Source organism: Opisthocomus hoazin, chromosome 5 (genome assembly GCF_030867145.1).
Source record: "Opisthocomus hoazin isolate bOpiHoa1 chromosome 5, bOpiHoa1.hap1, whole genome shotgun sequence".
NCBI lineage: Eukaryota > Metazoa > Chordata > Aves > Opisthocomiformes > Opisthocomidae > Opisthocomus > Opisthocomus hoazin.
Window position 1 is genome coordinate 86,032,900 of NC_134418.1, and position 24,565 is coordinate 86,057,464.

A 24,565-nucleotide genomic window follows, 5' to 3' on the forward strand; every position below is an offset into this window, starting at 1 on the left:
ATGAAGAACCTCTCATTATTAAATTATTTCCCACTGTTTTAATTATTGCCATTCTTGCAAAACCAAGGGCAGCCAAAGGATTCATTTAAAAATAGGTCTAATTACTGCAGTTTAGCTTGTGGGCTATCTGTAGAAGCAAATAAATCCCTGCTTGACTGACCCTGTAAGTCAGCAGCAATGTGGATAACAGAATGCAAAGCTGAACTCTGCATTTCTCTCTCTGAAGCTGCTTCTTTTCGTGCTGTCCCGGAGTCTCTTCCCATCTCCTTACTGTTCTACCCGTTGCCCTCCCTGCCTCTGACTTTGCGGTTATTGGATGGCTTCCCTTCAGAGGGGTGGGGAGGGTTGCTGCTGCTGGGCTACAGCAGCATGCAGAGCAGGTATTTTTAAGGCCTAAGACGTGATGGTGGATCAGAATAATGCAAGTCCCAACAAACACCGAGCTGCCGAGGCCGGCTTCATGCCCTGCTGCTCTGTAGCCATACACGGGGTCGGAAACAGGGATTTAGCTGGCCCAGCGCGGGTTTGCTTGCGCGGTCTGACTTTGCTCCTCATATGTCAGTAGCCTGAATCCAAAATACTATTTTAAACTACACGTCTGTGAAAAGTGAAACTCTTTGTTCTTCAGACCTGCGGGGAACAAGCTGCTTTGAAAGCCTGCGCGGAGATGGTCAGGAGAATGGCGGCTCCTTTACCTGCTCCTGTCTTTCACGTGTCACATCCTTGCTGTCACGCGCTTGTCACTTGTCTGATCCCTTTCAGCGGAGTGGGACACTCACTGCCTTTCTCCTTACTCCCTCTGGAGTTATTTCTTTCCAAGCCAAGATCACCTTAACGTTTCTCCTGCTGTCTGTTTTGTTTGGAGCAGACGCTCCCTCTGCTGCTCTGTTTTGCAGCGTGCAATGTTGTGCAGTTAAAAGAAACTGGATGGATTTCCAGTTACCTAACAAAGCAAACTCCAGGGGAATAAAGGAAATTCTTATTGAAAATTATATAAAATATTTTTTATTTGCACAGAATCACAGACTGGCAGGGGTTGGCAGGGACCTCTGTGGTCACCCAGCCCAACCCCCTGCCCAAGCAGGGTCACCCAGAGCAGGCTGCACAGCACCGCGTCCAGGCGGGTCTGGAATATCTCCAGAGAAGGAGACTCCACAGCCTCCCTGGGCAGCCTGGGCCAGGGCTCCGTCACCCTCAGAGGGAAGAAGTTCTTCCTCATGTTCAGCTGGAGCTTCCTCTGCTTCAGTTTGTGCCCGTTGCCCCTTGTCCTGTCGCTGGGCACCACTGCAAAGAGTCTGGCCCCGTCCTCCTGACACCCACCCTGCAGATATTTAGAGGCATTTCTAAGGTCCCCTCGCAGCCTCCTCTTCTTCAGGCTGAACAAGCCCAGCTCCCTCAGCCTCTCCTCATAGGAGAGATGCTCCAGTCCCCTCATCATCCTCGTAGCCCTCCGCTGGACTCTCTCCAGTAGCTCCTCATCTTTCTTGAACTGGGGAGCCCAGCACTGGACACAGCACTGCAGATGGGGCCTCCTCAGGGCAGAGCAGAGGGGAAGGAGAACCTCCCTCGACCTGCTGCCCACACTCCTCTTGATGCACCCCCGGATCCCATTGGTGCTCTTGGCAGCCAGGGCACGCTGCTGGTTCTTCTGTAGTTAGTATTTCTCCCGGCTCCCTCAGTTTCAGTTAATATCAGAGACGCGGCGCTGGTGTAAGCCTTGACCTTCCCCCCACCGGTTCAAGGTTGTCCTGTTAAGAGTGAAAAAGCAAAACTGGAAACCAGGAAGAAAGTAAACACGGCTGAAGTGTTATCGCATATAAGAGCTCGTAAAATTTTTTTGGGGGGGGATATCCGGCTTAATTCGCCTCCCGACTGAAGGTCCCACGGAGCGGCGGTTCGCCCTCCGAGCCCCGCGGCGCCGGGGCCGGGACTCGAACCCGCGGGCACAGGAGGAGCGTCGGAGGGGGGGGAGGGTGTGGTGGTGGTGTCCGTACCCGGCGCGCATGCGCGCTGCCGCCGGGCGGTGACGCGAGCGGCGCGGCGGGGTCCGGGCGATGCTGGGGCTGCTGGAGCGGCTCCCGCCGGGCCGGGCGCTGGAGGTGGGCTGCTGCCGCCGGGCGGGGGGAGCCGGGGTGGGGGCCCCCCGCTCCCCGGGCCGCCCCTCGGGGCTGGGGAGGGCGGTGTTCGCCGCGGGGAGGCGGCTGTGAGGGAGACCGGGCCCGGCGGGCTGCAGGGCCGTGCCGCTCCCCTCAGCGGCCTGCGGGCCTTCCCTCCCCGGGCCGCTCCGCAGCGAACCGAAGGTGCCCGGCAGGTGTCCCGCCCTCGCCTTGGCCTTGCTGCGGGAGCTCCCGGCGGTTCCCGGGCGGGCCCCGGCCGATTCCAGGCGGGGAAGGAGCGGGCTTGGCGGGGTTTGGTGCTCGGAGTCGGATTACGATGGCAGGCCGGGGAGCCAGGCGTGTGGGAGAGCCTCAGGGGTAGAGGGCAGCGGTTTGGGGGCGCAGGGAGATCCGCGGGTTTGGGGATCAGCGCCTGGAGTTCACAGAACCACAGAATGGTCGGGCTTGGCAGGGCCAACTCTGTGGGTCACCCAGCCCAACCCCCTACCCAAGCAGGGTCACCCAGAGCAGGCTGCACAGCACCGCGGCCAGGCGGGGCTGGAATATCTCCAGAGAAGGAGACTCCACAGCCTCCCTGGGCAGCCTGGGCCAGGGCTCCGTCACCCTCAGAGGGAAGAAGTTCTTCCTCATGTTCAGCTGGAGCTTCCTCTGCTTCAGTTTGTGCCCGTTGCCCCTTGTCCTGTCACTGGGCACCACTGAAGAGTCTGGAGTTGTACTGTGGGGCCTGACAGCACCGGCGCAGCGATGGCTGAGTCTGGCATGAAACTGTCCCAGAGTCCAAACCCAAGTTCAAGGTGGATCTGAATCGCGTTGTGATTTCTGCGGCCAGACTTTCACTTTTTGTGAACTGGCTTCGAGGGAGAGGGGAGGACAGCTCATATTCACCGATTGCCTACGTGGCTTTTCCGACTGGTGCGTGGGCTGCGCTCGGAGGAAGCGTGGAGATGGTACCCAGTGAAGGGAGGGATGGTAACTGAGTCACCTGATCAGTCTTCTGCCTGGTGTAGGTGAGCTGTGATAAGTTCAGAATGTAACTCTGTGTCGCGTTGTTTCAGTTCCTTCATAATATAGTGGATGGCATCTGCGGCCGTGCGTATCCTCGGTACCAGGATTATGGCAGTGTCTGGAGCTTGGCGGAGTGGATGGAGGTTTTAGAAGAAACTAGGACGTATTTCAAAACTGCGGTTGGCAAAAACTTATCTGATGAAGAGGTAAGGGCTGATCACTGGTTTGGCTCGGCTTTGAGAGATCTTACTGGAATGGTTACTCTTGTAGTTTATTTAGTATTAAAGTAGTTTTATAGTGTAGCATTAGAGTAGTAGCTAACTAAGCCTAAATAGGTAGAAGGTTAGTAGCAGTTAGTGATACACTGTGAAGGCTTCTAAAAGGAAAAGTGAAACTGGACATTGATTTTTTTCTTTTTTATTGGAACTAGATAATACTTCCTTGTTAAATTATTGTTTTAGTCCCTTAAATGTACTGTTTTAGTCACCTAAATTGGTATCTTAAATACCACCAAATTGAATCTGTTTTCTTTAAAATACATAACCTGTTAGTACTATTCAGTAGCGATAAAAACAATTCACACTCTTGTTTGGCTTTCTTTGGTCATTACTGTTGCATTGAAGTGGTGTAAAATATTTACTGTATGTAAATCGAAAAAAAAATCTAGACTGTGAATGTGGGATAGGGACTATAACTCAGGGCATTCCGATATGTATAAACTTTGCAATATCTTGTTCCATTATAGGTAGTGTTAATTCTCATCTTTTGCCTGTTGCTTGTGTTTTGACTGTCTGCTAATAGCTAGATCAAAGAAAGATACTTGTGTAGCCACAGGGAAGTCGATACATTGGTATGGCTGTTTCAGCTAAGGTGGTGTACTTTGTTTCCACTCTGATGTTCAGAAACTTTCAGAGCTAAACCTGTATTGTTTGTGCGTGTGACTTTTTTGTTTTGTTTATTTCTTTTGATTTTAGAGTGGCATCTAAGAAGGCCAATAAAGCCCCCATTCTCTGGTCTCTATTAATTTAAATTACAATAATTATGTTTTTTTGTTGTTTATTTAATATGTTGCTGTGGTAATTGCTGACTGTAGCTATCAAACAGAGAGAGCAGCCACTGAGGGCAGCGTAAGAAAGATGAGACCATGGAGTCCAGTATAAGACCTGTCTGGGGAGAAGCTCGGATAGCTGCAGAGCACAGCTATTACATGTTATTTCTGGGGCTCATAGTTTAAGCAATCCCAATTTTTATTTTTGTAGGCCGCTCAGCAGATAAATGAGTTAAATTCAAACTGTCAAGAAGCAATCACAAAATGTCTAAAAGGCAGAAAGGAAGAAATCAGGAATGCGCTGGTGGAAAGAGTAAATGCGATCTCCTCGGCCCAGCTGCAGGATTTTGACTGGCAGTTAAAGGTGAGAGTGCTGCTGTCGTGGTGTTTGAAGGAAGAGTTCCACAATGCAGAAGTAACTATTCGTGTAGTCCCCTTGGGCCTGCACGTTCTGGAGCATGGTTCAATTTTTGTAGGTGTCAGTAAAGCACATTCGTGATAACCCATCAAAGACCTGCCAGAGTGTGTATAAACCGTAAAAGTAAAAATATTCCTTTTTTTTTCTTTTCTTTTCCTCCTCCTTTCTTTTAAAGCTGCAGTGCCTATCCGTTTCCTGCAAGGAGATTGAATGTTACTCAGGAACACCTGAAAGTTTTATGTGCTGTTACAGTTTTGAGGTCTGAATAGACAGTATTTTTACTTAAAGGAAGAAGAAATATTTACTACATTTGATGAGTTACTACCCCGATTCAGGATGTGTTTCCCTGACTTCTTTCAATTTGTTAGATTCCTGCAGTAAAAAATTATTTAATAATTAGTTTGAAATCATTCATCTTTAAACTTATTCTGGTAATAAGCCAATGATAACCTTGTTGCCTAGAGTTGGGTGGTGCTTTGGGGTTACAAAGACACAGCTGCTTTAAATTAAGCTCCATCAGAGATGAAATATAAACAGTGTCAGTAAAGTTGTTTAGTCTGTGGGAGCTGTTAAGCAGATTTGTAGAGCTGTTAACTAGTTTTCCATTTCAACAAGTGTTAAATAACTTGTGCAGGAAGCAGCTTTGCAAACTGAAGAGCAATGCCCACAATAGACAAGATTTTGCAAGAGCAAATGTAGTGTCATAATGTGCTTCAGGTGAACTGTTGCTAGGGATTGATCTCTTGCTGACTGCACCTACTGTTGACAAAAAATATAAACCAGACTTATCTGAGCTCTTATTCTTTCTTGTGGTTGCTTTTAACTTTTTCTTCTGGAGGATTTCTATTTTGTGATACAAATTCCTGGTACGTGTCTGATCTGTTGTATTTGTTTTGCTTTAAACTGCTTTGCTTTTTTTTCCTGGTTGTGATTTTTTTTTTTTTTGCTTACCATAGTTGAATCCTCCTAAGGACATTCTCTTTTCTGCTGCACCACATTCTGCTCTCTAAATAAGATAGATGTGTACAATAATGACACTACAGTATTACCAAACAGTTTTTGACTTTAATGTTTCTTAAAAGCCTTATTTATACTAGAGTGAGTATAATAGTAAACATAAAAGAAAGCACAATTGGTATGTAATCTTCTTCATCCATGATTGTCAAATAAGATAGCTGACAAACAGTGTTTGATCAGCTGTAGAGAGTGTCAAAAAATGCACAGAAGCATCGTCTTTCTCGCAGCTGCCCCCCTCTATAAGACCCTGCTTATGTGCTGATTACCACAACTATTTTAATATTACCAGACTATTTGAACTATTTGACCTCAGAATTCATATACTTCACTTTTAAAGGGCCATGACCAAATGTGTCCTTCCTTTTCACCTAAAATGTGAAAATGTTGCAGTCCAGTAACTCTAACAAATTGTTTTGACAAATGTATTGCTATGAGGAGGGGTTTTAGTATTTCAGTATGTTGTTGATATTAACAAACAAACAAAAATCCCAACAATGGCGTGGCGGGGGGGGAGGCAAAGCACAAAACTGCAGAGATGATTTATGAGAAGTCTGTTTTGCCATGTTGGTGTTTGTTCTGGGCATACACATCCGATACAAAGTGCGGCCGTGATGCTGTGAAAGAGTGAAATCTTAATGGCTCCACCTTACACGTTGTTGTTGTTTTTGTTGTTTCATCAATCCGTGTAGCTTGCTCTCTCCAGTGATAAGATCTCCATGCTGCAAATGCCGCTTCTCAATCTTGACTTGGATGTGAGGGAAAATGGTGAAATTAAACCAATTTCTATAGAGATGAATAAGGAAGAGTTGCAGAACCTAATCAATGCACTGGAAGCCGCTAATAAGGTAGCTGTTACATCCTTTGTTCCTGAATTCTCATGTGCTGAGTTAGTTTTAATGGAAACCATGTGTTCTGGGGACCTTGCTGAGAACTTCAAGTCATTCATTCATTGGCAAAATCAACGTTACAGAAAGCCTTACATGAGGCAGACTGTCTTGGGTAGACTTCAGGGGTTTTTAGCACAGTTTAGTCTAGAATTTTTTAAAAATGTAATTAGAATTCTAATAAGCATAACAGTCTATTCAGAGCACCATTAAGAAGTCTTAGGAGAATAGGAGGAGAAGCAAATGAAATGACAAAGTGTCAGATGAGAGTCGATTTTGGAAAATTGGAGAGAACTCCAGTGTTCCCCCAGCTTCACAAGATGGCAGTGGCTGGGAGTGCCTGCGGGAGAGTTGGTTGATTCAAAGTGCTGTAACTTCCATGGCAGGGTAAATCAGGAAGAAAGTTACAAACATTCCAATACAGTAACCCAAAAAGAAAACCTCAAGTGAAACTATATGGAGCTTCTCAGATTGCTTAATAGAAAAGACAAAGGGAAGTGAGGATTTGAAGAAAAACTGTTAGGGGAGGAAGCGTCATCTGACTTGCACTCTAGTGATAGCTGTGAGTCCTGGAGTCCCTCCTTGTTCAGTCACCTTTCAGTATTAATTCTGGCTCTGTTACAAAGGAGAGTAGTTATTTGGTTTTTTTTTTAATCTGAAAATGTCTTAAATATTTATTGTGTTATCTGAAAGATGAAATTCTCTGACGTCTTGCAGGATGGATGTGAAAGTGTTGTATCAACACGTTTTAGAAGTTAGGTTCTAGTTGCTTCATCCATTCAGCAAGTCAGGGCTTTCTTTAGATGTTTTATATAATGTTATGATCCTGTAGCTGGAATCTGTAGACCAACATTTAGAAAAAGATCTTTGTGAGTATATAACAACTGAAAATAATAGTTTTATAGCTCATAGAGGTAAATACTAAGTTATAATAGCGCTGTTAATATTTGGAATTACAAAAGACACTAAGATTATGGCTACCAGTTGCTTTAATGAGGCTGATGTGAGACATCTGAACAATTGTGCAGTTCCCAGTAAGATAAATGCATTAGTCCAGATACGGGTGGTGTGAAGTGAGAGCCCTTAACAGCTTGCTTTCCTCTGGACTTTTTCCTCCAAAACTAAATGAAAACAGTAGCTTGCCATAAACTCCACAACTGTGCAAACAAAGATTCTTCCAGGGCAGACTTCAGTCTCCGTGGGCCTTTTATTCTACTTGGAGGTCTGTATGGATGCTGTGGGACGTTGTCATCTCCTTACTCAGTTTTATGTGTGCACGAGGAGGAATTCACTCCAGAAATGGTCCCTTGGTTCCGTTTCGTGAGGAAGGAATCTCACGGGGCCTGGAAATTACCATTCTGCTTTTTGATCACAGGGAGCTGAGGAGTGGTTTGCATGCAGCAAACGCTAAAGAGAGTTACTGGAAGTGATAGTTGTGTGGGGCTGTAAAAGAGAGCTGGGCGAGGGGTGGTGTGTTTTCCTGGGGAGAGACTTGTTTACACAGTTGCAAGTTGTACTGTAACAGAAAGCAAAAAGCTGTATTTCCTGGACTGCTGCAGTTCTGGTCTCATCCAACTCTGATCTCATTCCTTTTCTCCTTTTTGAAGGTGGTCTCGCAACTGAAATGATGGAATTTGTATCGTCGACAGTGTCTGCTGGCGATGGCTCCCCGGTGGACTTGGGGGAGGGAGGGGGAGAAAAGTTCTCTACAAAGCCAAAAGTTACTGATGCTATAGAATTCTGAAGTCAGCAGGCCGTTATGACTTGTGACTAACTACTGCTCCTTTGATAAAAATAGTAAAAACTTGTATCTGTGTGAGCAAAAATACAAATACCCAATGTACAGTTGCTTTTAGCACTGAAGATTTATGGAACTGTGGAGAAGAACCACTTGGGCCATGTGCCAGATTTGCTTTGGTTAAAGATTGGCAGCGACTGCACAGGGGCCGAGGAAAACCGAGGCCTCTGACTTGCGTCACGTGTTACCCTTATCGAAGGTGCCGTGGTAATGAGGAGCGTGACAGAGTACTTGTAGCATTAATGTCTTTGTACTTGTAAATAAACACTCGATTTTGTGCGTGAAGAATTGCAGTAAATTGTTTCTTGATTTATTAATCACTGAACTCAGTCTTTTTAGATGCTGGGGAAAATGAGCGCTGCAAACGGATGCGGCGCAGAATCGCAGAGTGGCTGGGGTCGGCAGGCACCTCGAGCAGGCTGCGCAGGACCACGTCCAGGTGGCTTTGGAACATCTGCCAAGGGTGGAGACACCACCGCCTCTCTAGGCAGCCTGCTCAGAAGCTGCGGAAGAAGCACACTTTACTTAGAGTAAGGTTTGGGGTTTACCATTGGTTTTGTGTCGTAGTTGATGGCTTTTCACTGAAACGTGTTAATGCTTTCAAAAGGGGCTGCAGGGCTGGAGAGGAGCTGGCCTGCGTAGACTGGGGCCAAGCTCTTTTCAGTGGTGCCCAGGGACAGGACAAGGGGCAATGGGCACAAACTGAGGCACAGGAAGTTCCGTCTGAACATGAGGAAGAACTTCTTCCCTCTGAGGGTGACGGAGCACTGGAACAGGCTGCCCAGGGAGGCTGTGGAGTCTCCTTCTCTGGAGATATTCCAGCCCCGCCTGGACGTGGTGCTGTGCAGCCTGCTGTGGGTGACCCACAGAGGTCCCTGCCAACCCCGACCATTCTGTGATTCTGTGATTCTGTGACTGTGAAAAGGATATTCCCAGCCCTCTGAATACAGGAGACAACTGGTAAATCCTAGTCTGAACCTTTCTGAAAGCAGATTGGGTTTTGGTTGTAGTATGTAACGAAAGTTAGAAGCTGTAACACTAGAGAAGAGTACACTGGGAATCTTAGGGTTTCTGCTATTTGTTACCCCATTTTTCCATAAGTGAAGAGCAATTTATCTGTAATGCTTACATAAATACGAATGTGTACACCACTGAAAAGAGTCTGGCCCCATCCTCCTGACGCCCACCCTTAAGATATTTATGAGTGTTTATAAGGTCCCCTTAAGAAGTTCCTCAGCCAGGCCAAGGTGTCTCCCAGCTGGACAGGTACCTTCTGGCTCTGCTGCCAAGGGCTGCCGTGACAGCCGCGTCTTGCGTAGCGTCGGCGAAAGTGAAAATGCACTGTCCTGACCAGCGTGAGATTATCTGTTAGCCATCTAAATATCCTTCATTCCGACCCAGCTCTTTGGTCAGGGACCTTTTCATTCGCTTGGTTATCTCATCCCCTGTGAAGTAAGGGTTTTCTAATTTCACCTTTAATTTAGATCATGGTTTTTATGAAATACTGAGTTTTAGTGGCTGGTGACCTGACACCCGATGCTTTCATGTACTCAAGGTGAAAGAAAAAATGTTGCTGTCAATTTTATACAGTTTTAGTGCTGCAGGTTAGTTTCAAAACAGTTTTGTGATGCGTTCATCATATGAAGAATGTATAGGTACCTGAGCATTCTGTCAGTTATTGCAATGTGCTTGTGGTGCGAATTAATTTGGGTGAATTGCTGATTGCAGAGGTGGAAGCCGCCGCTCCCCGCAGCACACCACGAACTCGCTCGCCTGCAGATGGGATGAGCCGTTTTACCCGGTGCCGCCTCGCGTTCCGTTGCGTTTTCACACGTCGGTACCAGAAGCAGCGGTTTCAAATGCGTTTCTCACCTGCTTTATTTGTGCTGTTAGTTAGTCAGAGCACTGATTTACACACCTGAGCAAAGAACGGGAAACTGCAGCTGGTATGTACATGTCTGGCACAGACAATTACATATGTGTATATATAAAACATTTTAATATCACTGCCTTTATGTATGAATGTAATTAACCACGCGTGGCTGCTTTGCTCCAAAGTGTTTACCTTTTTGCTCGTCTTTAGTTTTCTACATGTCTGTAGTAAAATCTCTTGTAGGAAAAGTTTTTTGGTGTTTCCAGGATGACTCCTGGCTTCTCCATAAAGACTTCCTAGATGGTTCAAATTCCCAGGTGTTTAAACCCCGACTGTAGCTCGTGTGAGGGAAACACACATCAGGACACAGACCTCCTATATGAAACTTCAAAGACTTTGTCGTGAGGCTGGACTATTAAAATTATTTTTTGTTAACTGTGGCCTTGGAACTACCCCAAAGACATTAGTCTATACCATGGCTGTCTGGGACTGCCTTAATAACGAGGGGAAAAAACATTACTGCCTGACAGTATCTAGTCCTGTGAAGCACCAGTGGTGTGCAGGGCTGTGTTTACGCTCTGAGCTTTACGTTTTTAGCAAGGCGTAGCAGAGCGAGGAACTGGCGCAGCAGTCTACGGCAGGTCTGAAATCTGTTCAAGACACAACTCCAGGCAGAGCACGCGGGGAAACCCACGCTCTGGGGGCTGCCTGGAGGAAAGCTGGAAGCCAGAGAGAGCCTGGGTTCCACCTGGCAGCGTGCAAGATGCTCCTTCCCATCGCTGAAGGAGAGAACGTTGCGTGATGGCTGTGGGCGTATTTACACCGTGCCAGACTAAGCCCTTACTAACGGAATGCAAAGCGAAGGGGCTATTTGTACAAAAGCCACCCAGGAGAGCTGTGGGGAAAAAAGTCTTCTAAATGGAGTAGTAAGTCACCAGAGACAGCAAGCGCTCTAGTCAGGTTTAGCAGCTGATTCTGCACACGCTGAAACGAGCATTGGGAGGGACCATCCCAGTTCCCACTGCTGTACTGGTGGGGAAAGCTGAGCTATTCTGGGTCGGAGGGGCCAGCTGGTCACAAACCAGCATGGTTTTTGCAGTCTTTGCTTGGGATATGGGCTACCCAGGTTATGTTTTTTAGGTCAATTTTAAGCAGAAGGTAGATCTAAGCCAGGGTTTCCTACTCTCCAGAGGACTGCCATAGCTAGGGGACTGTTCATTACTCCGAAGTTCTGGAATTTTCTGTGGAAAAATCAATGATCTCAGAGCAGTCTCTGTGTAAAAAGAGAATTTTTTTTAACTCTCAGAAGTTTTGATGGTCAACCTTTTCTTCCCGTTTTTTTCAAAGTAGCTTTTTGAGCTGCCTTTGGGTACATAATCTAATGTTCAAGCTAATTGACTTGCGTGTCTCATCGAAGAGAGCAGCTGTTTCCAGAGAAATCAGCCCCTCCTCTCAACGAACCCTTGGTTTTGAAAAGCAAACCCAGCGTTCCCTGTGCTGTACCCCTGGCCCGGGGCTGTCAGCAGCCGCAGGCTGAGCCCTGGTGAGGCTGCGCGGGGAAGCGACTCGGCGCCGGCTCTCCTGTCCTCTGCGGTCACCGGGGGACAGCTGGAGCCCTGCACCGGTACCTCCGAGGCCACCGAGATGGCAACGAGTAGAGGGGTCATGGAGAAGATCTGCATCTCCCTGTGGGCGACAGCAAAGTGCTGAGGACAGACCAGACAGGGGACTTGGCTGATTTCATGGGCTCGGGCGCTGAAATCCTTGAGGGTCCAATATTTGCTGTTACATCTGTGCATCCATATATATAAAGACAAGCTATCCATCTTTTTGAAAATCAAAAGGGAAAGTCATATAGACTATGCCATCAGCATCTGAGTAACTTCTAAATTTGTGTGCAGCGTGAAAATACAGTGTGAAAGGAAAATAACTGGTTTACAGTCTTCTGGGGAAGGAAATATTTCCAAAGCGTGGAAGCAGAGCAGTTGCTGCGGCTTAACACTAGTGTACTGTGAAGAATGAATTATTTTAGCTTAGTGACTGACTTAAACTGAGCCAAGAACAGCGACAAGACAAGGGGCAACGGGCACAAACTGAAGCAGAGGAAGCTCCAGCTGAACATGAGGAAGAACTTCTTCCCTCTGAGGGTGACGGAGCCCTGGCCCAGGCTGCCCAGGGAGGCTGTGGAGTCTCCTTCTCTGGAGATATTCCAGCCCCGCCTGGACGCGGTGCTGTGCAGCCTGCTCTGGGTGACCCTGCTTGGGCAGGGGGTTGGGCTGGGTGACCCACAGAGGGCCCTGCCAACCCCTACTATTCTGTGATTCTGTGATTCTGTGATCAGAAAGATGGAGTCTCTTAAAGAAGATGTAGAGCTGAACGTCCTTCCAGTCTTTTTTTTTCTAACTGGGAAAGGGCCTTGCAACTGGTTTGTAGAATACTCTGAGCAATGAGCTCCTTGGGAGAGAAGAAATCATGCCTGCTGTGGGAGCAATTCAGTATGTGTGGTGAGAAGAAGCAGGGTGAGACCAGCTGCCCTTTTAGTGGGTTTGGATACTTCAGGGAAAAGACACGAGCGGATCCAGCTCAATGCTCCTGCTGCCTCAGGCACCAGCCCAGAAATACTCATTAGTGGATTGTTATTGCCAGGCATGAATAAATTATTGGATATCTGGTGCCTGCAGACAGGCAAAGGAAAAGCTGTCTGGGGAAGCTTGGATTTAAGACAGGTTTCTAATCTCTGATAAAAATAGCCCTTTTTGTTTGAGGTGTAGGTTCTCGCATCCTTGGTAGTTCAAACGCAGTCGTACCCTGGATCAATGCAGTCTTGTCTCAAGCAGGGAGCTGTGATAAATCTGTTCAAATCTCGTCCTGTCAGACCGCTCTGCGCCGACAGCGGTGATAATGAATGTTCAGGTGCGAAGGCAGTTGTTGATTTTTCTGGTGACAAACTGTGCAGAGGTTCAAGTGGAGCGTTTTATTGATTCACTGCAATGTCACTTGAAGTTGGTTGTGCTTTCATCAAAGCGGTACATATATTTAATGTCAAGTCTATTTCTACATGAAGCAGGGGCAGCCATGATAACAACGGAGTCAAGGCAGAATTACAGAATCCCAGCATTGTCAGGGTTGGCAGGGACCTCTGTGGGTCACCCAGCCCAACCCCCTGCCCAAGCAGGGTCACCCAGAGCAGGCTGCACAGCACCGCGTCCAGGTGGGTCTGGAATATCTCCAGAGAAGGAGACTCCACAGCCTCCCTGGGCAACCTGTTCCAGTAGCCACCTGAATAAATCTCCCTCTTCTCCCCGACTCTCTCAGGTTTCTGTGGGCTCGTCCAGTTCACCCACCCCGGTGAAGTGGTTTCTACGAGTGCTGCTGACAAGGCCAACGCACGGTTCAGCGTCGCAGCATCGGTCCCGGAATCGCGCTGCAGCCGTGCAGCTGCCACAGAGACACAGGTCTGTGAGACCAAAGGGACGGTTCTGATAATCTGCTCAGACCCGTTGTAAAACACATAGTAAAACACAAGTAAATAACTTTGCCAAACTGGAGCGCAGCCTGGCCCTCCCTCTCCTGTGACGGTGAAACAGATTTCATGGAAGTTTGGGGGGTGCTGGAGGAGAAACCCCAAATGGGGATTTAATTTATTGTCACAGCGGTGCTGCCAGCGCATCTTTTTTTTCTTTCTGCTGGGTGAAAGCCAGGCACAAGCTTAGTCCAGAAGCTGACACCGTGATTGCGATACCTTCGACTTCAAAGAGATGAAAAGCAATTAGAGCAATAACAGCACCCCGCCTTACCTTCTAGCCGGTGCAGTCAGCACTTTATTTGTTATTTATTTTCTTTATCCACTGAGATGTGTGGCTGCATCTCGCCCACGCCAGCCCCAGAGCCTGCTCGCGGCTGCTGCCGGGGTCAGCGGGCTTGTGCCAAGGCTGCCGTGGCAGCTGCAGCCCTTGCCAGAGGCTGCCTGATTCAGCAGAACTGACAGCTGAGGGATTTAACGTCTTAAATTGCCCAGCTGATGCCTGTCAGAGCTCACGCGAGCGTGCCAAGCAGTCTGGGTAACCTCCAGTCAAGCCTTCAGCCTCCTCTGCCCCAGGATGTGCTAATCCGTGAGAATCACAGAAATGTAGGGGTTGGCAGGGCCCTCTGGGGGTCACCCAGCCCAACCCCCTGCCCAAGCAGGGTCACCCAGAGCAGGCTGCACAGCACCGCGGCCAGGCAGGGCTGGAATATCTCCAGAGAAGGAGACTCCACAGCCTCCCTGGGCAGCCTGGGCCAGGGCTCCATCACCCTCAGAGGGAAGAAGTTCTTCCTCGGGTTCAGCTGGAGCTTCCTCTGCTTCAGTTTGTGCCCGTTACCCCTTGTCCTGTCGCTGGGCACCACTGGAAAGAGTCTGACCCTGTCCTCCTGACACCCACCCTGCAGATATTTAGAGGCATTTCTAAGGTCCCCTCTCAGCCTTCTCTTCTCCAGGCTGAACAAGCCCAGCTCCCTCAGCCTGTCCTCCTAGGAGAGATGTTCCAGTCCTCTCACCATCCTTGTAGCCCTCTGCTGGACTCTCTCCAGCGAGAGACATAGCAGCTACTCCCGACCTCTGTGACAGCAGTCACTGCAGCTACTCAAACCCTGGCAACAGGTAGTGCCGCTACTCCAACCCCCGTGATGGTCACTGTAGCTACTTACACAGATTCAGGTAGGGCTGGAAGGGGACGTGACCTAAAGCAGGTGGATCTGCATTCCTTAGATCAGGGTTTTTTCCTCATCTGGATCAATGCAGTGATGGAAAGTTCCGCACAATATTGTGAAATGGGATTAACAAATACTGAGCCCTGAGTAGGGAATTCAAGGGTGTGATGGCAGGAAGGGGAACGTGGTAGCCTCAAGATAGGGCAAAGCTGCAATAAATCTGCATTCAGGAGGATTAGTCCTGAAGGTCCCTGGGCTCAGGCAGTTTGTGGTGAGGGTGGAATGCTGTGAGACGCCGTGAAAGGGTAAGTGGAGGACTAATCCTGCCCTGGAAACAGAGCTATTTATATCGCAGAGTTGGATATGTTGCTTCCAGTCTTACCTTCCAGTGTCGCGGCTATTTTATTGTATTTCTACGCTGTCTTTTACCCTGCCATCCTTACATCCTGTACATTCTTGTGAATACAAATGATAAAAATGGGATTATGCAAAGAAGAGAAGCAGTTAGGTGGAGATATATCATTATGCTACTTAATGTCATTCATGTCAGTGCTCAGACATTCTGGGATGGAGCGAAGTCTGAATTGCTAACGGGCAAAAAAGCAAAATTAACTGAATTTTTATTTTTTAATTGTGGCTTGATGTTCAAGTTGGCTGATTCACCTCAGCTTTTACTTTGATGTCTGACTCTCTCAATACCATATTCTTACTGTATAATCAAGGTTTTTTTTGCAAAAACTGTAATTATATGAAAGAAAACATTGATGTCCTGTCTTTGCAAAACTGACCTCCTGCAGTAACACTGTCAGAGGTTTCCCAGCAGGGCAGGAGGTCTTGTAGGAACAAATGGTAAAGCTTAGTATCTCGGGTTAAGTCATCAATAAGCAGTTAAAGTAAGTTCAGAATGAACGTGGGAAGTGGAGTTCTGGTTCAGTACATGGAGTGTTTCATCAAAATGCTGTCAAAAAGCGGTCCCTCAGTTCCTGAAGAAGAAATAGAAGCAATAATTAAGTCAGCAGTGACAACTAAATGTGGAGATGATCAGAGCTAAATAATGCAAATTCTGTTGTGGAATGTTTCCTCTGTTTGGAGGACAGGTATCGAATTTTAATATGTTTGTTCTTTTTCTCTCAGTCAACAGAGCATAAATTATAAATGTATATGAAGATATGAACTGGGATGGACTAATTTTTTTCCTTAAAGTCAAAATAAAATATTAAACCAAATAAAGAATAACCATGTTTCTCTATACCACTGCAGAGCTGGGTCGCTAGTACACACTGCAAGTAGACTTTCATATCCCAGGTAAACCATTGCTTTTATTAAATCAATGTTAATTTAACTTCAGTGGTATCAGGGAACTTAATCCCATAGCAACTGTTTGACATCAGAACCCAGTCCCATATCCCTGGTATTTGATATAATTTTTCTGGAACTTGGAAGAATCTTGACGTTTAAGAATGAAAGGGATGTTTCATAGGGAGAGTTATTGAAGAAATAGAGGAAGGCAGAAAAAATGTGCATTTCAAGGCAGATGAAATGTACATTTAATCTGCATTTTTTTTTCTCTGTTGATGCCATGTACAAGGTTCACCGTTGTCACGCCTGTTGAGAGAGAACATGTCCAAGCAAAGCCTGAGGGCATGACCTGGGAGCAAATGTGGGCTCTGAACCTGCAAACATGCCCAACTTCTAGTGCTTGGAAGAGCCTACCTGCAGGGTGTGCATCTGAGCATTAGCATTATCTGGGTTGGTATTCTGTGTTTTATGGAAGGTAGTGTGTACTTGGGAAATCTGTGTTCAGCAGTCTGTGTATTGCTTGTCTGGTCAAAGTCTATTAAAAAAATAATAATGCTTTCACAGATCTCATTAGAAGTTGAGAGAAAATTGGAATATTGTGTCCCGACCCAGATGCAGTAAAAGATTTAGATACTTAGTTTTAGATATGAGTATATTAGCATGGGGAAATAAATTTTTTAAGATTGGAAAATTATTATAATTTGGCTAATTTTTTTCCTTTTCTCCCCCTGCCTCCCCCTGTCCCAATCAGTAGAAAATATGTATTTGATTCTAGGGAGACAAACTGTCAACTGCTAGGTCACTGCTGCAGACTATGTACTTTGAGGTAACACCGAAGTGTACAAGGAAAGCTTTTGTATGGATTCAGGTTAGCAAGTACAACATGCTTTTTCTTTTAATCTTGCTCAGAGAAACAGTAGAGTTGCATAAACATGAAAAAACAAAAAGCATTTTGAGGAAGACGTGTGCAGAGAAACATACAGCTCAAAGAGTCCAAGCTGTCAGGAGCTGAGAACAGGGTCTGGTGTGAGAAGCACCCAACAACCTTTGTTAAATCAGGTCAAGTGACCTGTTCTACTTCAGTCACGCAAAGATGAGACCAGGAACAATGTGTTGGACTACAGGCTTTCTACTGTGTTCTATTGATACCCTCAATCACAGAATCACAGAATAGTAGGGGTTGGCAGGGCCCTCTGTGGGTCACCCAGCCCAACCCCCTGCCAAAGCAGGGTCACCCAGAGCAGGCTGCACAGCACCGCGTCCAGGCAGGGCTGGAATATCTCCAGAGAAGGAGACTCCACAGCCTCCCTGGGCAGCCTGGGCCAGGGCTCCGTCACCCTCAGAGGGAAGAAGTTCTTCCTCATGTTCAGCTGGAACTTCCTCTGCTTCAGTTTGTGCCCGTTACCCCTTGTCCTGTCCCTGGGCACCACTGAACAGAGTCTGGCCCCATCCTCCTGACCCCCACCCTGCAGATGTTTAGAGGCATTGATAAGGTCCCCTCTCAGCCTTCTCTTCTCCAGGCTGAACAAGTCCAGCTCCCTCAGCCTTTCTTTGTAGGACAGATGCTCCAGTCCCCTCACCATCCTCGTAGCCCGATCGCTCTCCGGCTGCTTCTGGAACCATGAACTGAAGAATGGGGAGCTGTCTAGGGAAAAATGTTAGAAAATGCAAGTAAGTGCTAAGCTTCTGTGGCTTTCTGTGGTGCCTGACCAGTCTAAGTGTCTGGTTAAGATGTGAAATTCTAGGACTTTTGCTGACAGCAGATGAGCCCTGCTTCTTTTTTAGTTATAAAGAAATGCAAAGAGTTAATACTGCTCAATTGCAGAGAATTTTGATTTAAGATTTTCAGGACTTCATGGTCCGACGTTGTTTGAAACGACAGTTCCTGCTCCTAGAAGAGCGCGATGGAGAGGGAAGGCAGGATCCTGTGGAGAAAAGGAGGAAAGGTACGAGGCAGGAGGAACCCTGATGCAAAGGAAAAGCGGCTTCCACTTGACTCTGTGGTTAGTTTTATGGCCATGCTTCTTCATAACGAGCTCGCTGGTGAAGCCTATTAATGACAGGTATCGCTTGGGAGAGATTGCAATAGAAGCAGTAAACGGCTTCCTACCGCATGACATCGCGCTGCTCTACGCTTGTAACTAACTACAAGACCTAATACTCATTAAAATATACTTTTACCACTTGCAGAAATGATTTTAAATTATCAAGCCTTTACAGACCACTCAAGCAATATGTAATATGAAGCGTGATTGCTTTCTGAAGGTTTTTCTCAGGCCTTTGGTATTCACCGCTTCCCCGCGTTCCCTCCTCCTGACCAGGCAGCAAGCACACCTCGTTTGCTCCAGACAGGCAGCTGGATGTGAAAACCAATCATCCCAGCCAGCGAAGCCGGCAGCGTAATTATGTCTTGATACATACGTTGTGAGGAGACTCGAGTGCGGCTGAAGAAGCCGAGCTGCTGCGGTTAATTGGCCGTGTGCGGTGACTAATTGCATTGGAGAACTGAAAGGAAAATGAAAATCTTGCACCAGGACCTTCACGAGAGGATCTTTGCTTTTTGCCAAAATATTGACCCCGCCGGCAGTGTAAAGCATGAACAAAAAAATTACGTTGCCTATTTGCGTGGCCCTGAATTGGGAGGAAAGCTGATGTGATATTTGCATAGAAAACTGGTTGATGATCATGCCCTGTCAATGGATCTTAATTGGAAAACAAGATACAGCAGAGAAAAAAGAATGTTTTTATTGCATGTGGCCCAAGACTGATTCTGTGACAGTGAATCAGTATAAGGTATTCGTTAGTTCAAAGAGATTTCTAGTTACAACAGCTTATTAATTCTCATAACTTTTTGAATGCGCATATTTTAATTATAACATTGACATAAACTTAGGACAGTGGGGTGTTTCTGTTATTCCAGAACAGCCTTTTTGTAGGTCTTTTGCTTTTGTTTTCTTTGTGAATTGTGCTGTTGAGTCAGTTAAAACAAACATGAGAATAAAAACTCTACGCTGACATGAATTTTAGTTAGAAAACAAGATCTGGGGCACAGTGGGAAAGGAAGGATTTTTGGGTGGTTGATAGTACTACTCAAGTGCTGCCTCATGATAGTTCTTTCATAAGCTGATCAACGCCTATCTTAAAAATACTTGGGAGCAGTAGGGCAAACTGTCAGATAGGAAATTGGGGGAACCACGTTTTTCTGATAGTTAGCCCTCTAATTCCCAGCCTGAAGTGATTTATGGCTGGTGTGTACCCTGTTGTCTTTGGGACAATATTGTCCTGTGGCTTATACAGCACTTTTCCATAGCGTCGTTCTTCCCCTTTCTGGAAAACAAGCGCATCTCCTGGCACTACTCCTTTGGCTGGGTGGAACAAGGTTCTCTGTCCTTGTTAAGCAGACATATGTCCTTTCCCAGCTGCGGCAGCACTAGATGAAGAGGTTACCGTCTTCTAATTTATCCCCCTCCCCTGGAAATTAAAATCCGTTGTTACCTACTGGTGTGAAGACACCTGGAATAGTCTTTGTGAATCACAGAATTACAGAATCACAGAATAGTAGGGGTTGGAAGGGCCCTCTGTGGGTCATCTAGTCCAACCCCCCTGCCGAAGCAGGGTCACCTACAGCAGGCTGCACAGGACCTCGTCCAGGCGGGGCTTGAATATCTCCAGAGAAGGAGACTCCACAACCTCCCTGGGCAGCCTGGACCAGTGCTCCGTCACCCTCAGAGGGAAGAAGTTCTTCCTCATGTTCAGCTGGAGCTTCCTCTGCTTCAGTTTGTGCCCATTGCCCCTTGTCCTGTCACTGGGCACCACTGAAAAGAGCTTGGCCCCATCCTCCTGACACCCACCCTTCAGATATTTATAAGCATTTATTAGGTCCCCTCGCAGCCTTCTCTTCTCCAGGGTGAACAAGCCCAGCTCCCTCAGCCTCTCCTCATAGGGCAGATGTTCCAGTCCCCTCCTCATCCTCGTAGCCCTCTGCTGGACTCTCTCCAGTCGCTCTTCATCTTTCTTGAACTGGGGAGCCCAGAACTGGACACAGTACTCCAGATGGGGCCTCACCAGGGCAGTGTAGAGGGGAAGGAGAACCTCCAATCTGTTTTTGGTGACTGGTAGTTAAATTGGGTAAGGTGGCAACTAGCTCATAGTGTCTGAAACAGATGAGGAAGCGTTCACCAAGGCAACCTCACTTAGGATCTCTAAGAGAGCTGTAATCTCTAGCAGAGAAATGGCAAGGAGTTACTTGGAGTAGACTGGGAGAGAACTTCTTCAACTAGCACAGGGTGGATTAGGAGAAAATCTATGTGTGCAAAGATGTGCTTCTCGGTGTGAAGGTTTTATCTGAGCTTGTTCTTTTCACCTGGTTCCTCAGCTGGGCTGGTATAAGATGGCGCCGGTTAACAAGCCCCAGGGAGTGAGTAGCTCAGCTATACTTAGAGCATTTAGCTCCTCCTGACTGCCAGCACCGGTGAGTCATACGCAGATTTCCTCTGAGTGGGTCAGATCTTTGAAAAGAAAATTGTGCTTGTACCAACGGGATATTTTTATCCTAAGAGATCTGCTAACTCAACCCAATATTGCTATCTTTGAGCTGGTAGTGGGTGGATATTTTTAATGCAAATGTGTTGGGGTGGGGGCAACTATTTTCACGGTTTTTGTCTTTCAGTAGCGGTGGTGGTTTTACAAGGTGGGTAGCAGTTGTGTATACCAAAAATGTCTTATGGGGAAGAAAAAGGGACAAAATGTCTTATGGGGAAGAAAAAGGGACAAAAATTGTAAGTGGTTCTAGAGCAGAATACGTTTGTTATTTAGCTTTATTTATATTTTAATAGGGGTGAGAACAACTTGCTCCAATGTTGAAGCTTTGTCTTGTTTTCTTTGGTTTTAGGCTTCCTTTATATTAAAAATGTGATTTCTTTTTAAACAATGATACTGTTCGTGCTCTCTTATATTCACTGAGTGCCGCGTGCAGCGGTGATCCAGCAGACTGAGACGCAGTTGTGCAGCATCCCGAATGCACGACATCTGCCCCGGCCGCTCTGCGAACTGAACATCCCTCACATACAGAGCACACAGCCTGGTTAGAAACAATGTTCTTTCAGGAAATAAGGAGATACTTCACAATTTAAAGAAGTGCGTATGCCCTGTAGATATAATACTTATATAAAAGATTTCCCCCTGATATCTGAGAAGACCTTATTTTGTTTGTTTGTCTCTTTTTATTTATTTATTTTTATATATTTATTTATTTTATTTATTTTATTTATTTATTTTATTTTTATTTATTTATTTATCTTTTTATTTTTTCTCCTTTTTTTTCCCCCTCTTATTCCAAACCACACACATCACTATTATAAGTTTCATATAAAGATTTCCTGGTCATCCAAATCAGGCACTCGAAATCCACTAGCTATTCTGATTTCTGCTTGGCACAGAACATTTCTCAAATGGGTGGAATGTAGGACAGCCAGTGAGGTGGACCTCTTCAAGTAGGACAGAAGAAGGTCCAACTAAGTACTCAACGTTCAGGTTGTCCACACCTCGTTATGCAGTATAGACACACTTTTTGATACTTAGCATTTCATAGGGCTGGCAGGCTGTAACTAAAACTGCCAATTTTTATCTGGAATCCAAGAGGAGGTAGGAGTGGAATCGCACTGTACCTTTTTACATATTAATTTTGATTGTAGAGGTACTTGCATAGGAAGGCTGGCTAGAGAACACTTGGTTTTTCACTAAAATGTTCTGAATGGTGGTGTGAATACATTTGGCAAGATCACATGTGCTTGTGAGCCGTGAGGAAGCTGGATGTTGCGTGGATGTGGAGATGCAGTAGCTATTGGCTCTTCCAGCAAAGAGAATCAAAGCCTTGGTGAAAGAAACAAAACGAGGACTTTTTGTGAATCAAAGCCACGGGCTGAATGAGGGCAAGACTTGTCTTCCTCAGCTTCTTAAACATCAGGACAGGTGATATCCATGTACTTCTGAGAGTTTCCTGGCTCAGGCTCTGGTGCTGACCTGCATCAGGCCTTCTCCTCGCCTCTTTCTGCCCGCCTTGAGTAAGCTTTAATATTTTGCAAGCTCAGACTCTCAGGCTTTTGTTCTCTCCTAGCAACACATCTGCATTTCATTTCTGCAAATAGTTGACATCTAATTCCTCACGGTCAGTATCTATTGTTGTGCCTGTTTCTTCCGTCTTTAGCTGGAAGAGCACACTATGATAGACTCTGTTGAATGCTCCCGTGGCTTTATTCACGCAAAGTTCACAAGGACGGCATAAGCAAAAAGTACCCTTAAAAGACAGAGATGCTCTTTACCGTGATGTAAAATACTGAATTGAGACTGAAGTTTATAGAAAAAGACGATTTTCTTTTCTGCTGAAGTTGCTGCCTCATTAAGGAGAATTTTCAGATAAAACCAGGTTGTTTATGGTGTTTAATTCTCACTTTGTCTTTTCTCACTCTGTGTTGCTTTGTCACAGCCTTGCTGTGTTGCATGGGTTCTTGGAGCCCCAAGAGGTGGCTGGAAAATTTTACTTGTTTTTTCTCCCAGGACAAGAGAGAAATACAGCAAGACACTGCAGCCTGACTACTGTATTGTATTTTCTTCTGGATTTCAGGGTTCAGGAGTTCTCTGAAATATTTTATTGAGGGAAGCCAAAATAAATTTCATGGGTAATCTTTCATCAAGACAGCTACAGAAAATGTAGGAAAGTGTGAAAGACATCCTGCCAACCTTTATTTTTTTGAAACTCCCCTCCTTCCGCTTTCCATCCCGTACAAATTTTTTGCTGTTATTCTTATGTTTAGTAGCTAAATAACTTGTTATTGCTAAGACTCGGAGTTCAGGTAATTATAAATTTTTATTTTGTATATTTTTTTGGCTGTTATTCTGGTTTAGTGTAAATTTTTTGCTGTGATTCTCATGTTTAGTAGCTAAATAACATGTTATTGCTAGGACTGGGAGTTCAGTAAGCCTAAAGCAAAGGTACTTTAATATTCTACAGCCCTGATGTCTGTTCAGAGGATTATTATCAAGCCAAAGAGCAGTGTGCCTTACTTCAGAGATAAGCAAACAGACAGTTCCTCTCTTACCCCCAGCAGATCAAGGTGCAAAAGGAATTTGCCATTTATACGGAACGATTTGCACTCTGGGTTTAGCCCCTTTTTTGCTGTTTCAAAATCGTCTGAGAGAGCAGGAGCTCCTCAGGTGAACAAGCTTGGCGTTGCTTGCCATTTTTTTGCCTTATCTTACGGGCTACAAATGGTTTGCTATCAGAAGCTATTACACTCTGTTCCACACCGCTTACCCAGTGGTCTCACAGAATGATTGCTTTCCCTTGAATGGACTCCTTATTTTTGTATTAAGAGAAGGAGTTGGGAACCTTTCCAGGTGAGGGGTCTGAAAACAGGTTTGGAAATGTTATATTTCAAACTTTATATACTGAAGCTTCTACCAGTTTAATACATTTTTCCTGGGTCTAATTTAAGGCTTCTTTGGAAGGAGGAATATTTACATACAAATTTTACTTCTTGTTACATTTGCTCAAAATAAGAGCATGTCTGGAATAGTGGAAAGAACTATGATAAGTTCTTTCCTTTGATCGTTTAACTCCTCTTGCTATGTCCAGGGCTGTCTCTTTGAGTATGCTAATATTTGGCAAATAATACCTTGCTCGTACTCATAAAATTTCCTACAGGTGACTGAGCAGAAGATTGAGTTCTTCCCCGTATGGGAATGGACAGCGATCAGGCAGCTTTGCTTACAATCTTCTGGGCATGGAGACCTTTGAATTTTTTCTTGAAAATGCTTTGATATTTTTACCGGCATCTTAAAAATCAGCCTGACATTTTGCCATTAAGAAATAATAGAAAAAAAGGAATTAGAAATAGAATAAAAGATCACTAGTGAAGGGAAGCTCATAGACATATCAAACGACCATCAGCTCATTGCTCATGAAAGATGGAAACTGCCATTGCCGTTGAGAAGAACGTTTCCAAGGAAGCAGGCACACTGCCATTGATGCCTCAGTCTCGAGCTTATAGGAAAACCTACAAAACGTCCTCAAAGACGAACCTGGAAACTGAGCTTTCTGGCTGTACTGTTCAGAACCAGAAGAGGGAATGATATGGGTACCAAATACTTGTGGAAAAAGCGGGTGCTCGTGGCCGCGGGTGGTTTAACCACACCGTGCTCTGAACAGCCCTGCTCGGTGGGATGGAGGCAGGAGCTGAAATACTTCATATGAGCTTCTCCAGGAAAGAAAATACTGATGGATCTGTGAGTTCAGAGCAGTTCCTCTAACCTGTACTTAACCTGAAATTCATTGCTTTGGTTTGACCTAAAGAGGAGCTTGTGCACCTGAAATCCTTCGTGAAAACTTGTCTGTTTTGTTGCAGTCAAATTGGGTGGTG

General features: G+C 45.8%; 1 protein-coding gene across 1 annotated transcript; it reads left to right on the forward strand.

Moving 5' to 3' along the window:
• The first annotated feature begins 2,011 nt into the window (after positions 1-2,011).
• On the forward strand, positions 2,012-8,575 carry COMMD8 (COMM domain containing 8). The gene is made up of 5 exons (XM_075422041.1): positions 2,012-2,099; positions 3,173-3,328; positions 4,382-4,534; positions 6,295-6,450; positions 8,097-8,575. The coding sequence occupies exons 1-5, from the start codon at positions 2,055-2,057 to the stop codon at positions 8,115-8,117; spliced, it is 531 nt and encodes a 176-aa protein (XP_075278156.1). The 5' UTR covers positions 2,012-2,054; the 3' UTR covers positions 8,118-8,575.
• Positions 8,576-24,565: the final 15,990 nt, after the last annotated feature.